The sequence below is a fragment of the Pleuronectes platessa genome, chromosome 3, assembly GCF_947347685.1.
Source record: "Pleuronectes platessa chromosome 3, fPlePla1.1, whole genome shotgun sequence".
Lineage (NCBI taxonomy): Eukaryota > Metazoa > Chordata > Actinopteri > Pleuronectiformes > Pleuronectidae > Pleuronectes > Pleuronectes platessa.
The window spans coordinates 25957912-25971306 of NC_070628.1; the positions used below are offsets into that span (position 1 = coordinate 25957912).

Sequence of the window (13395 nt, forward strand, 5' to 3'; positions counted from 1 at the left end):
TTTGTCTGATGCTGCGAGTCAGAAAAGAAGTAGGCTGCAGCTGTTTGGCCTGGCGCTCAGCACTGCATGAGCACTAAGTGGAGGACAATTTCCAAAGCAACCAATATAAAAGAAGTGCAAATAGGGTATTGTTAAAAATATATTCTTACTGTTTGTATAACAGATCACGACAAGGATATCCAGGAGAAGACAAACACATTTGAGGCGTAACCAAATATACTTAAGGCACTTAAGCTGGGAACTGCGACAGGTTGAGTCACTCACTTGAGTCCTTTCTGCGAGTCCTCTTTTTACTTTGAATGATTCAGTTGGGCTTTCTGATTTTTGAAATTTGGCCTGCAGCAAAAGGAGTCTGTATCCAGAGATTTTTCCTTCTCTGTACTAGCACTGTGCAGGCTGTTAACAAAAGAGAAACTACCTTATTTTGTGTGCCTAAAACTGGTTTCCATTTGCTGAGTTATCATAAGGGGCATTGTGTATCATTCCTGCTAATGATGAAAGGTCCATGTTTAGTGATATTTACAGAATTATTAAGTGGTTATACTGTAGTGTATGTTGTGCAATAGTACGTAAAAAGTGTTACCATAGAATGGTGTGCCTTTAGGCACTCAATAAATTTGGTTATCAAAATAAAATGTAAAACATTAATATTTAAAATATTAATATTAAATCATAACTTTAATTGGTTAAAGTTCTCGCGGGGCACCACCCTTCATAGAAGGGAAAAGATAGCCAATTTATTGATTAAGATCAGTCTCATTTAGATCTAGTTCAATTAGAAATCTCAATATTTTACCATTAAAGATTATATAATGAACAATGAAGGCTATGGAGTTCTTAACAGTGTAACAGTTGGCAAGATTCACTTATGCAATATTAATGACAGAACATTTGTGAAAGAAGAACATTTATTATGAACATAATAAAGTATAAAAACACAAAATACTAAACAATCAAACTAACTAACAAGGAAGTGTGTGAGTGTGTGTGTGTGTGAATGTAAATTAGCATGCTTTAAAAATGGTCCCTAAGATAAGAGCCCCCCCCCCTTCTTCTGAGGTTGCTTTATGGGGGTAGGTTTAATTAGGTGGAGACTATGCGTGTGTCTGTGTAGATGTTAATCAGATAATGCAAGAGTCAGAGAGACCTACAAAGGAGGCCTATGAAGGGCCTAACTAACAATTACTTTCAAATAACTTGTTGCCACAATATCACAACACATATCAAACTTATAAACACACACTGATCAAATAAACAGTCTTGCTTAGCGTAGTATAATTATTAAGCCCAGATTATGTTACCAGTCCGAGGGAAAGGGGAAAAGAAGTTGCAGTCCAGTTGCAGTTCTGTGACGTCTCCTGGGTTGGTGGTCGTAGAGTTCTGCATTTGCGATTCTGTCGAGCCGTGTGCTCAGATGCTGGTTGAAGTTCTCCTGCAGGACATCGCGTCGCTACGAGGAGTTTTGTAGAGCTTGAAGGGCGAGGAGATTTCCTTGAGAGGGGTGAGCTGGGAGCTGTACCTCTGACCTCCGGTTGTGGGTTGGATAGAGAAGGAAGCTGGATCAGCCAGGCCCCCCCCCTTGGCGATGTAGGAGAGAGAGGCTGTAGCAGGCTTCCGTCCTTGGAGGGATGAGAGAAGAGAGAGCAGCCTTCCGCCCTCGGGAGGATTGGAGAAAGAGAGAGAGAGAGGGGAGACCTCTCCTTATATTGGCCCCGGTGACCTCACAGGTCTTGGACCAGAGTGACTAATAGGAGTGACCCCCCAGGTTCTTGACACCTTTGTGTGATATTGCCCAAATCCCAGGACATGCAGCATCCTGTTACATCCTCTGGGAGACTGAGTTCCTTGACTGTCTTAAGACAAAGGGAACATGTGGCACTCTGGGAGACTGAGTTCACTCCAGAACATGCGGCTCCCTTGTTTCAAGTTTGACTGAAGGGAGGCCTGTGGTTTGCACAAAAACCATGTCCCAACATGTATTAGTGTTTTGAGGTAGACGCAAAAGGCACTTGTTTATTCTGTTGTGTTGATTATTTTTTGTCCCTATAAGTTCAAATGCACTAGTCCAATACTATTTGAACCTCAGCTTCTGGGGTTCCAAATTTGTAAAATTATACATTATATGTATATTGTGGTTATACTTTTTCAGTCAATTGAAATAAATATATATGTATAGAACTTCTATCAAAAGCACTTTGCATTTTTTATTTTGGTACTTGTACTTTTCCTTTTGATACCTAAGTACATTTCAACACCAGATACTTTTGATACATAAGTATATTTAAAAGGAGCTACTTTAAGACTTTTACTCAAGTCATTTTCTGACGGGTGACTTTTACTTTTACCGGAATCACTTTCAGGTAAGATATCTGTACTTTCACTCAAGTATGGGTTTCAAGTACTTTATACAACACTGACAGAAATTATGTTAAATCACATGCTGCCCTCTGCAGTAGTCCAAGTAAGACAATAGTAACAAGCCCATTTACTAAATCAGTAATAGTTAGGATTTTTTTGTTTTAAGGGTTAAATAACTCACCAGCACTGACATCGTTGCATGGACATAACCCCGGGCATAGAGTCCTTCAATTGAAGATCTCATGACTAGCCCAACAACAGTGGCAGCAAACTGGGAAAACGTCTAAACCAAAATAAACATGCCAAAAATATGTTTAGTGATCCACAACAGAATATATATTAAATCTTTATTGTTTGTGTGCTGGACCTTTGCTGCATAACGTGAAGTAAGAACTTGCTCATGTTATCTGTTTTATGTGCAGTGAATATTTTATAGTCAGTGTTGTTCATGAAACTGACTTTTCTTTATTACTGCTCATGTTTGTGGTTTATATATGTGTGAGTTCAAATGATTAACTAAACTGCTTTTATAGTTCTTTTATACCTTGCATGTCGGCTATTTCAGAGGTCTGTTAAGCAATCGATAAAATCTTTGGATCCAAGTTCACAACTTTAAAAAATAAAAGCTTTGTTATTCCACAAGGCATTACTGCAATAGACTGAACGTTATTCTTTTATCTCATGACGGATCGGACAGACTCTTTTTCATTAATAGTACTCCGAACTGTGGGTCCTGAGAACAGATTCTGCTTTCCCCGCTTGTTGTTGTAGTTAACCCGTTCAATGTACTGGTTTGGGGGTAAATGATGACGGTCTTCATAGCCCCCGCCCCACCCCTGGGGGAAAAATTCTCATAGTTTCTTCTGGGTGGGCCCAAAGCCATTGGTACAGTGCCTGTTGAAAGAGGACCATTGAACTGTGATGTAATCTGGGTGAACTGAATCCTCGAAGGAAAGAAAGAATATGCATTTACTAATAGTTATGAAAAATGTACTCCCTTCAAGTTCTTGGCAGAGGAAATGTCAAAGATGTTCACCTTTACGTGTTTTTCGAGCTCACAGTAGTAGCTGTATCTAGCCTCTGTGCTTGTGAAAGGTTAGTTGCATTCACAATCCAACAAACCAATAGATATTTTTTGGGCAGCTCAAATTCCTTATCTATTTGCTTCTTGACGGTCAGTTGCAAGCGAGCAGGGATGTCTGCATCCCGCCTGTAGTTCAAGGTTAAATAAAAAAAGGCTTCGATGCCTGGTATCTTGCGTGTGCTGGTGGGTGGGTCCATGTTAAACCAGATCCACCTTTGGAATTTGGGCCTTGGCGTGGTGGGAAGATTGGACAGGCATCTTTGATAGCTTTGTGAAATATCACAACTGCATTAGCTAGGGAGTATAAGGATCTATCATCTGTCGGGTGGCAGCTGTTGATGTTTGTTGATAAATTAATCTACAGCACAATCAACTTGCATTGAATAATCTTGCCCTCACCTTTCCACGGGGCTGGATGTGTCCAATTCTGATGATTCGTTTTTGTTTTTCAGATATAATTATATAGGAAATTCTGAGATAAGTTCTGATATAAATAAAAAACAAATATTCCGAAAAACAGAGTTAAGTTTTTAAGGAAGCGTATAAGCGCCATGATGTTTAGCGTCGCTTCAAACTGTCAGACTGTCCTTCTGTATAAATAACAGTGAACTACTAGAGACTAATGTTGCTCAGCGTTTTGTTCTGTTATACTGTCAGGAGGCCTCAGCCGAAAAAGGACATGCGAGATAGTTATTGCTCGGGACAACACACCCGTTTACTTTCCCTCACACTTCAAAAAATTCTCTATTGACAGAACCGTCTTCCGTCAGAACCCCTTTCAAAACAAGAGTCCAAACCAACACCCTGCTTATAACAGGAACTCGACATCAACCTTCCATAATAAACCCACTTGATAAAATAGCTTACACTATCAAACAAAATATTTGATTTATGGACAAAAAGGAAAAGTATCCTTTATCTATCTGTAGCATATCCCCCGAAAGATGGTCGAGACCTTCAATTGATGTTTTCAGGTTTATTTGAAACTTCCCTTAACCACACCGTAAGAGCTTGTGCCTCTTCGGAGGGTCGCTAAAACATAAAACTTTTCCTTTGTGTAGTGGTTAAAAAGTGTAAGGTGACAGTTGAATGCCAATCGGGTTCACCACATACATACAGAATAAACGGAACGGGAGGCTGATGATTCCAGAAATAGACAATTTATTAAATTCGTACAAATGGTGTTAAAAACTGATCAAACAGCACATGTGCAAAGGTTAAAAAGGGGGGAGTTGAAGGCTCCAGACCAGCAGCACAGCACACTTTAAGAATTGGATTTGATTATCATTGCAAGCAATATTATACACTGAAATAACAGAAGAGGGCCTCTAGTTTACGGAGCCAATAACTCACCAATATTCAATTGCCCAGTACCCATTAACCATATCGCACATTGCCCACAGAACAAATAACAAAATAAAATAAAACAAAGAAACCAGAAATCAAACCAATTAATTAAAGAAACTAAATCTAAACAAGGCCAAATAATCTAAATGAAATCTAAATGTGGGAAAAAACAGTGACCGTAAACATTCTGCCTGAAGGCAGCCCTATGAAACAAACATGTTGTATTAGGTCACACAGTTATTAAACAAGTTTATCAACATGTTTGAACACATTTACTAACATAAAACATATACCTTCAATTTATTAAAAAAAAAACAGAGACCCACGCTTTCCTTATTGTCTTGATGACAAGTACTAAAACCAAAACAGGAAAAGACAACTACACTTAATGTCACAGACACAATAGTATAGACTCTGGATAAATGTTCCGCCGCATTACTTACAAGTATTGTTCCCATTAGTTTGTGAGTACACGCTGACTCGAAGGGATTAACTGCGGTCCAGCCAGTCGACACTCACGTCTCTGTGGTCAAATCAGCCGACACAGAAATTCTACTGCGCACATCTACTGACATTAATGGTTAATACATCCAAAGCGCACAGAACGGTAACTGGATCAGCGTAAACATTATGCTCTGAAAATACTTTAACTTTTTTTTTTGGACAGCATTTCGCGACCCCCCCTGTGTCTCGAGACACCCGGGGGGGTCGGGACCCCCACTTTGGGAACCCTGCTTTAGAGAAACAGATTTCATGCAGGCTTACACTGGGAGTTAGTTGGTGCCCATCTACAGTGCCTTGCATAAGTATTCACCCCCTTTGGACTTTTCTACATTTTGTCATGGTATAACCACAGATTAAAATTTATTTCATCGTGAGTTTATGTAATGGACCAACACAAAATAGTGCATCATTTGGAAGTGGGGGGAAATATTACATGGATTTCACAATTATTTACAAATAAAAATCTGAAAAGTGTTGAGTGCATATGTATTCACCCCCTTTACTGTGAAACCCCTAACAAAGATCTGGTGCGACCAATTGCATTCACAAGTCACATTTGCAAGTCACATAATTAGTAAATAGGGTCCACCTGTCTGCAATTTAATCTCAGTATAAATACACCTGTTCTGTGACGGACTCAGAGTTTGTTGGAGATCATTACTGAACAAACAGCATCATGAAGACCAAGGAGCTCACCAAACAGGTCAGGGATAAAGTTGTGGAGAAATATGAAGCAGGGTTAGGTTATAAAAAAATATCCAGAGCTTTGAACATCTCTCTGAGCACTATAAAACCAATCATAAGAAAATGGAAAGAATATGGCACAACCGCAAACCTACCAAGAGGAGGCCGTCCACCAAAACTGAAGAGTCGGACAAGGAGAAAATTAATCAGAGAAGCAACCAGGAGGCCCATGGTTACTCTGGAGGAGTTGCAGAGATCCACAGCTGAGGTGGGAGAATCTGTCCACAGGACAACTATTAGTCGTCTTCTCCACAAATCTGGCCTTTATGGAAGAGTGGCAAGAAGAAAGCCATTGTTGAAAGGGATCCATAAAAAATCCCGTTTGGAGTTTGCAAGAAGCCATGTGGGAGACACAGCAAACATGTGGAAGAAGGTGCTCTGGTCAGATGAGACCAAAATTGAACTTTTTGGCCTCAATGCAAAACGCTATGTGTGGCGAAAACCCAACACTGCCCATCACCCTGAGCACACCATCCCAACAGTGAAACATGGTGGTGGTAGCATCATGCTGTGGGGATGCTTCTCTTCAGCAGGTACAGGGAAACTGGTCAGAATAGAGGGAAAGATGGATGGAGCCAAATACAGGGAAATCCTTGAAGAAAATCTGATGCAGTCTGCAAAAGACTTGAGACTGGGGTGGAGGTTCATCTTCCAGCAGGACAATGACCCTAAACATACAGCCAGAGCTACAAAGGAATGGTTTGGATTAAAGAATGTTAATGTCTTAAAATGGCCCAGTCAAAGCCCAGACCTCAATCCAATAGAGAATCTATGGCGGTTCACAGACGGTCTCCATCCAATCTGACTGAGCTTCATCTTTTTTGCCAAGAAGAATGGACAAACCTTTCCATCTCTAGATGTGCAAAGCTGGTAGAGACATACCCCAAAAGACTTGCAGCTGTAATTGCAGCGAAAGGGGGTTCTACCAAGTATTGACACAGGGGGGTGAATACTTATGCACCCAACAGATGTCAACTTTTTTGTTCTCATTATTGTTTGTGTCACAATAAAATTTATTTTACACCTCCAAAGTACTATGCATGTTTTGTTGATCAAACGGGAAAAAGTTTATTTAAGTCTATTTGAATTCCAGTTAGTAACAGTACATAATGGGAAAAAGTCCAAGGGGGGTGAATACTTATGCAAGGCACTGTAGGTAACACAAGCCAGGCCGCTTTATTGAAAGTACATGTATGTCTTTGATTACTGCTACATAGCATGAAAAGCCAAATGGATGGTCATACAATGTTTATTTAGATCCAATAGCATAATTTCTGCTCTACAAGATGTCTCCCCACCAAATTGTGCTGGCGAGTTAATTTAAAATCAAAACAGTGTAAAGCAGGTGTAAAGCACAGGCTTGTCCCTTAGAGTTGTAAAATTATAGCTGATTTTAATGTAAGTGTGCAGATACTCAGCTGGATCCATGCAACTGATGCTCCACCTAATCATTAGCACAACCCTACTCAATAGAAAACCTAAGGAAGTCAGGGTAGAAACTGGAAGTTCACTTGTCTTTAAAAATTTTTTAAATAAGGTACCTGTAAACAAAGCAAAAATAAACATGACATAATCATCCAAATTACCCCAATAGAATCGGTAAAACCTATTTTTAGATTTGAATATTTATTTATTTGTTTAGATTTATTCAAAACAACTCAAAGTGACTCAAAACACCCCAGCTATATATTAATATCAACGGTTACCATGTGAATTATATTAATTCATTACTCTATAAATGTCAAAGCAATCACACAAATCAAAAGTATATGTTCTAGTTTATAGTCTGTCAAATGATGTTCTCACTGTAGTTTTCATGGAAAGTACCACTCATAAAGATCATTGACAACATGGTATTCTTTGTACTTTGAGATGTGGTCACAGGCGAGGCAGACCGGATGAATGAATTCATTGCTCAAGGTCAAAAGATGAGGAGTGACTTCATAATACTTTCTCCACTCAAAGTAACTCATGTATGCTTCATGGTCCTTGTCCAGGCGCTGCAGATACTCTGCCATACCTTTGGCGTCAGGGAAATCACTTACGTGAATGAAGGAACCATTGGGAAGGAACTGCTCGTAGTTTTCCCTTGGTGGACCCAGAACTACAGGGACGGTCCCTACTGCGAGGGGCCCGTTGACCTTCTCCGTCATGTAGTCCACATGGAGCGAGTTCTCAAATGAGAGATAGAACTTACAACTCGCAAGGGTTGGGTAATAGTCTTCAGGTTTCAACGGGTGCCCATTAAAAGCAACACCATAGACATCAACCTTTATGTGTTGGGACAGTTCTGTGTAATATTTCTCTCTCGTAGCTGTTCCAGTAATTGGGTAGTGGTTACTGACAACCCAACACACCAGTTTGTCTTTCTTGGGCAGAACAAATTCCTCCTTGGTCTCTGTTTGCTTGATTTTCACCTCATCTCTCACTGTGATGTCAGCATCTCGTCTGTAGCCCATTGTTAAGTTGAACAGATTTTCCAGACCTGGTGTTTTCCCCGTGTTCGTGGGAGATTCCTGATCAAACCAAATCCACTTCTGAAAATGTGGACGTGGCTCCTTGGGCATGTTTTCAAATTGCCAGCTCATTGTTTTATGGTGGAAGATAACTCCCTCTGCTTGGCTGTACAATGACCTGTCATCAGTCAGAATGCAGTCATCAATGTTGAAGTGGCTTGAGCAAATTTGGAAATCAAACTTCACATCAAAAGGCCAGAACCACAGCAGAACGATGGGCTTTTCAGTTGACCCTGTGGCTTCATAATTTTTTTCATCAGCTACTGTAGACATAGTCTGACACACGGGAGATGGAGCCTCTAAATATACAAATAAAGAAATAACCCAGCAGATAAAGCAAAGGATAGCTAAGTTTACCAGGAACAGCGTTTTACTGGAAGATCCTCTCATCTGTGGAAGAAAAAATAAACTATTGTCACTTTGATAACAACATCATGACTTCAATGGACCATTTGACTATACAATCAGCTTTGCACCTGTATCTAGGCACAACAGGCCTGATAAGCTTCACATTTTCAAGCTTCACATTTAAGCAGTGTGTGTGGGGCTGAATTAAGAAGCATTTATTTCCAACCAATTATTGTTAAAAAAACTTCAGGAATAGATTAGACTGTAGGATTAATTGAATTTGATTGCATAATTTGATTGAATAATTTGTATGTGCTTTACTGCCTATCACTATTGGTGCATATCAGGTGGTTTGCTGCATCCCAGATGCTTTAATTTGTATATACTTTGCAGCCTAATGAAATTGTTGTATATCAGGTGGTTTGAAAGTGTTCAATTTTGATTTTGTTTTATTTGTTGCCATGTGCTCGCAGGAAATTCAAGTTCACTAGGTATATTCCCTACAGCTAGGCTGCCTTTGAGGGGAACGGCCTCATGGTGACGGATGCAAGGTCTGCAGACCTACATTACATACATTAGCTTCACTAGGTAGTATATTCTCCTGTAGGCCAATGCACCTACGGACAATGGCCACATCGTGGTGGTGATGGCGCACGAATAGAAGATACTGATCCATAACGTCAGGCTCCACATTTGTTCGGTTCTAATAGTAATGGCTCATCACTTCCATCATATCTATCTAATCATATGGGGGGGAGTGACTAAGTCGGAGCGTAGATTTGAGGAACACTTACCGGTTCTATTGTTGCAACAAATATTTGAACGTGAAACCGACAAACTTTAATCTATAGTAATGTCTCTCATAATGTGGCCAGTGACTCAACACCCCCCTCCCCCCTCTCTTATGACTTCTCAGTAGGAAAAACATCCCTTGTACACATGTAAAATAGTGGCACGTAGTAAGAACAATAAATTAATTTCCATTTGTCCATTCTTGCTTGAAAACCGAGCTGCAAACACAACGAGGAGAGTTAATTATCCTAAATAAATACACATTACTACGATCCCTAATTTAATTAAATTAGATCTTCGATTTCCAACAGGATTGCTGACATCTCATGATTATATAAACTGACTGTGGCTATTTATGAAATAAATGGAAGTAAAAAACAAAATATTCCGATGTTCTTTATAAGAAAAACTGATCCGCATATTAGTTGATATTTCTCATGATTATAAATTCCAGTCGGATTGACCCATTAACTTTTTTCTTTCAGTATCCATTCCTAAGAGATTGTTCATCATCAGACAAATAGTAAAAAATACTGACTCAATCTTCACTTGATTAGAGGTTTATGTGTTTATGAGATAGAAATATTACAGATTACAGAACAGTAATTGTAGTTTATATATAACATAATTCAATGCAAGAGACTTATGGAAATAAATACTTATTTAGGAAAAGTCAATACTCTTATTCTTTAGAAGAATTAGGATTTTCCCAACTGAATAAAAAACATGTTCTTACCTGTCCTGTGTTAGTGCTCGATTTGATACTGGCAGGCTTTTGTGATATGATCACACACCTCGGTCTGATATCAAAGTCCCTGCCTACTAACCCAACAAATAAAACCAATAATATTAAATGTCCGCTGTGCGACCTGCCATTTCCCTAATGCGTCATTCATTGACCTTCTTTTGATATTGGATTCCCTATTTACCCGCCTCTACACAGACTTTTGTTTATTGTGGTCCATCTTTCACATTGCTGCTCATAAGTTAATCGTACATGATGGTGCTACTTTTTAAACTTGATTTAGTAAATATATTGTGCTAGCTCCTATCAAAAGAAAGCTTTTGCATGACATAGACAAACAGATCCTGGCCAGGTAAAACTCCTGACAGGTAGCCAAGAGGCTGAGGAATTTATGACTTAGTAGTGTGTATGGTAGATAGAGCTCTAGCTGGAATTTGTGCCAGCCATAAAGATCATTAACTATATGATAAATACAGAAATACAGAAACTCCTGCAGAGCAGTGGTCACAAATATGATCAATCATTGCCTTGTATGTAAGAAGTCCCTTGTACTCCAATAAATACCAGTACTACACAGTATGAAGCCATGCATCTTCCACTCCAGCAAATACTTCCCTATAAAAAAACCTTTTTAAACAAGGGAATGGAATCCATCAACAGAAACGGTCAATTGCTTTTATTTTGAAAAAGCATTCAGAAAGTGTTGCAACTAGGGATGTACAGATATGGAAATTTTTGGCCGATACCGATATTTGTTTATTTTGTATTTGTTGTTATTCATTCACTCTTTTGTACCAGGAAAGTAATTAAATCGTTATTTAAAAAGCACTATTTAAAATTTTCCTAATATCCATATCAATAATATTTCTGCTAAGAACATGTTCGCTTTAGCTTCAGGCTTGACCATGATATAATGAAGTGGCATTCACAACAGTAAATTAATTATTATCTATTTATCATGTAAAAGCAACTCTTAAATAACCGTGACAGAGAATGATCACAGGCGAGGCGACTAACACTTGGATTGTCTGTAGTTTATAAATTAATCTAAACCACAATCAACTTGCATTGAATAATCTTGGCCTCACCTTTCCACGGGGCTGGATGTGTCCAATTCTGCTGATTCTGATTCGGTTGTAACTTTTCGTCCAGGGAAACCAGGGAGGAGTCCGAAATCCTCAGCTCCTAACCTGACAAGACGGCTTTGCACTGCTGGACGATCAATCAATCAATCAAATTGTATTTGTATAGCCCATATTCACAAATCACAATTCGTCTCATAGGGATTTAACATGGTGTGACATCCTCTGTCCTGACGATCAATACTTGAAGATCACAACAGTGTTAATTTCGTTGACGAAAACTATAACGAAAAATATTCGTTAACGACCCTTTTCCCATGACGACGACGAGACGAAGACGTAACGAAAACGGATCTTTGAAAATAAAAACTATGACTAAATCTATTTTAACTTTAGTTGACGAGACGAGACGAAAATGTTGGTGGTTGACTAAGTCACAATAATTTTTAAAACATCATCGTATCAGGCCGTCATGAAGTATCAGTAGCGGGCGAGTGAGTCCAAGTGCCCCTGGCTGCAGCTCGCAGATCGAGGAGGAGCTTAAATTTCCCTAAATGTGGGCTGGTCTCGAGCTCGGGGATGCCATCTTGTGGCGCAGATCCGGCAGCACATTCTCAAACGTCAATACAGCACAGCACAATGACTTAGAGACATACTTTTAACTTGTCAAATGTCTTTTTTTACTAAGAAAAATGAATAAATAAATATATATAAAAACATATTATCATTTTGAACACTCAATTATATTAGCTAAGTCAAATAAACCAGACAGAAGACTTTGCATCATTGATTTTTTTTATTTTCACCATCCTTCCAACCCTGTTCCCGGTTTGCAGTTTGTCAATTTCCCAGCGTCTATAAAGGAAACAGATTGCAGTTCTTAAAGGCACAATAACAATGCAAGATGTAAAACAGATAATTGAAATAAGTGGAGGGATTACGATTTGGTCTAGCAATAGTTGACTACAAGACTAATTAATCACATGACCTCTCACCTGTAGCCCTCCTTCCACTCGTCGCCGTTTCCTGTCCTGCAATCGGTCTTCTTCAGACCTTAGTGATTTAATGACAACATACATTCACTATGAAAACATTCATGTTGGTCTGTTGACAGTGAGTAAAACTGTTTTTTTTGGTGATTTGATTCAAAAGTGTGATATTCAGGGCACTTACGGCATGGGGAAGTTCTGCAGGAGAGTGAGACACCACCATCTCCTAATTTGCAGCATGTTTTCCTTTGAAGAAGGAAATGCAGGAAGATGTTAATATGTTGTAAAAAAAAAAAATAACACCTTGTACACTAAGCATAATGTGTCACGATTTACACATACCTCGCTGAAATCGCACTTGGCCCCCATTACAATGTACAGAGTGTACTGTAAGTCAAGAGGTACTGGTTAATATAATGTCAGGCGTATTCCCAATGATACATTTTTTTCAATACAAATTAATGTGGTTTTAATGTAGCAAGCAAACATTTTTACAGCAATGCTATAACATGCTGATTAGGTCTTACCATCAAAACAAACACGCCGCAGTTGTTGGAGAACTCTTGCTTTGTTAGGCCCTGAGGTGTGAACAATGTATTTTAATAAAAGTATGGCAAGAAAATAGTAAAAAGTTAGCAAATGCTATTATGTAATGTCTCACCTGGACATCATCCACACCAAGCTCTCTCCAGGGGCCAGAAGAGAGGCTGTGAGCTACGTGTCTGTACAAATAATAAGCGAAGTAAATAAAAGTAACTCAACTTCAATCAACTTTTGATTGAAAAGCATGCATAAACGCTTGGAACAAAGCTTGAACTGAAGAAGGAAGAGGTTGGAACTTCAAATAAAAAAGTTTTCATAACGGGCTTAAACAGAACTGCCCAAC

At 39.0% G+C, this 13395-nt stretch overlaps 1 protein-coding gene and 1 pseudogene across 1 annotated transcript; both read right to left on the reverse strand.

Annotated features, from left to right (window-relative positions):
- Nucleotides 1-2576: 2576 nt before the first annotated feature.
- On the reverse strand, nucleotides 2577-4827 carry LOC128436492 (4-galactosyl-N-acetylglucosaminide 3-alpha-L-fucosyltransferase 9-like; annotated as a pseudogene).
- Nucleotides 4587-12035, reverse strand: LOC128437121 (4-galactosyl-N-acetylglucosaminide 3-alpha-L-fucosyltransferase 9). The gene is made up of 2 exons (XM_053419153.1): nucleotides 11527-12035; nucleotides 4587-8943 (listed from the first exon to the last, which is right to left on the reverse strand). The coding sequence occupies exon 2, from the start codon at nucleotides 8941-8943 to the stop codon at nucleotides 7852-7854; it is 1092 nt and encodes a 363-aa protein (XP_053275128.1). The 5' UTR covers nucleotides 11527-12035; the 3' UTR covers nucleotides 4587-7851.
- Nucleotides 12036-13395: the final 1360 nt, after the last annotated feature.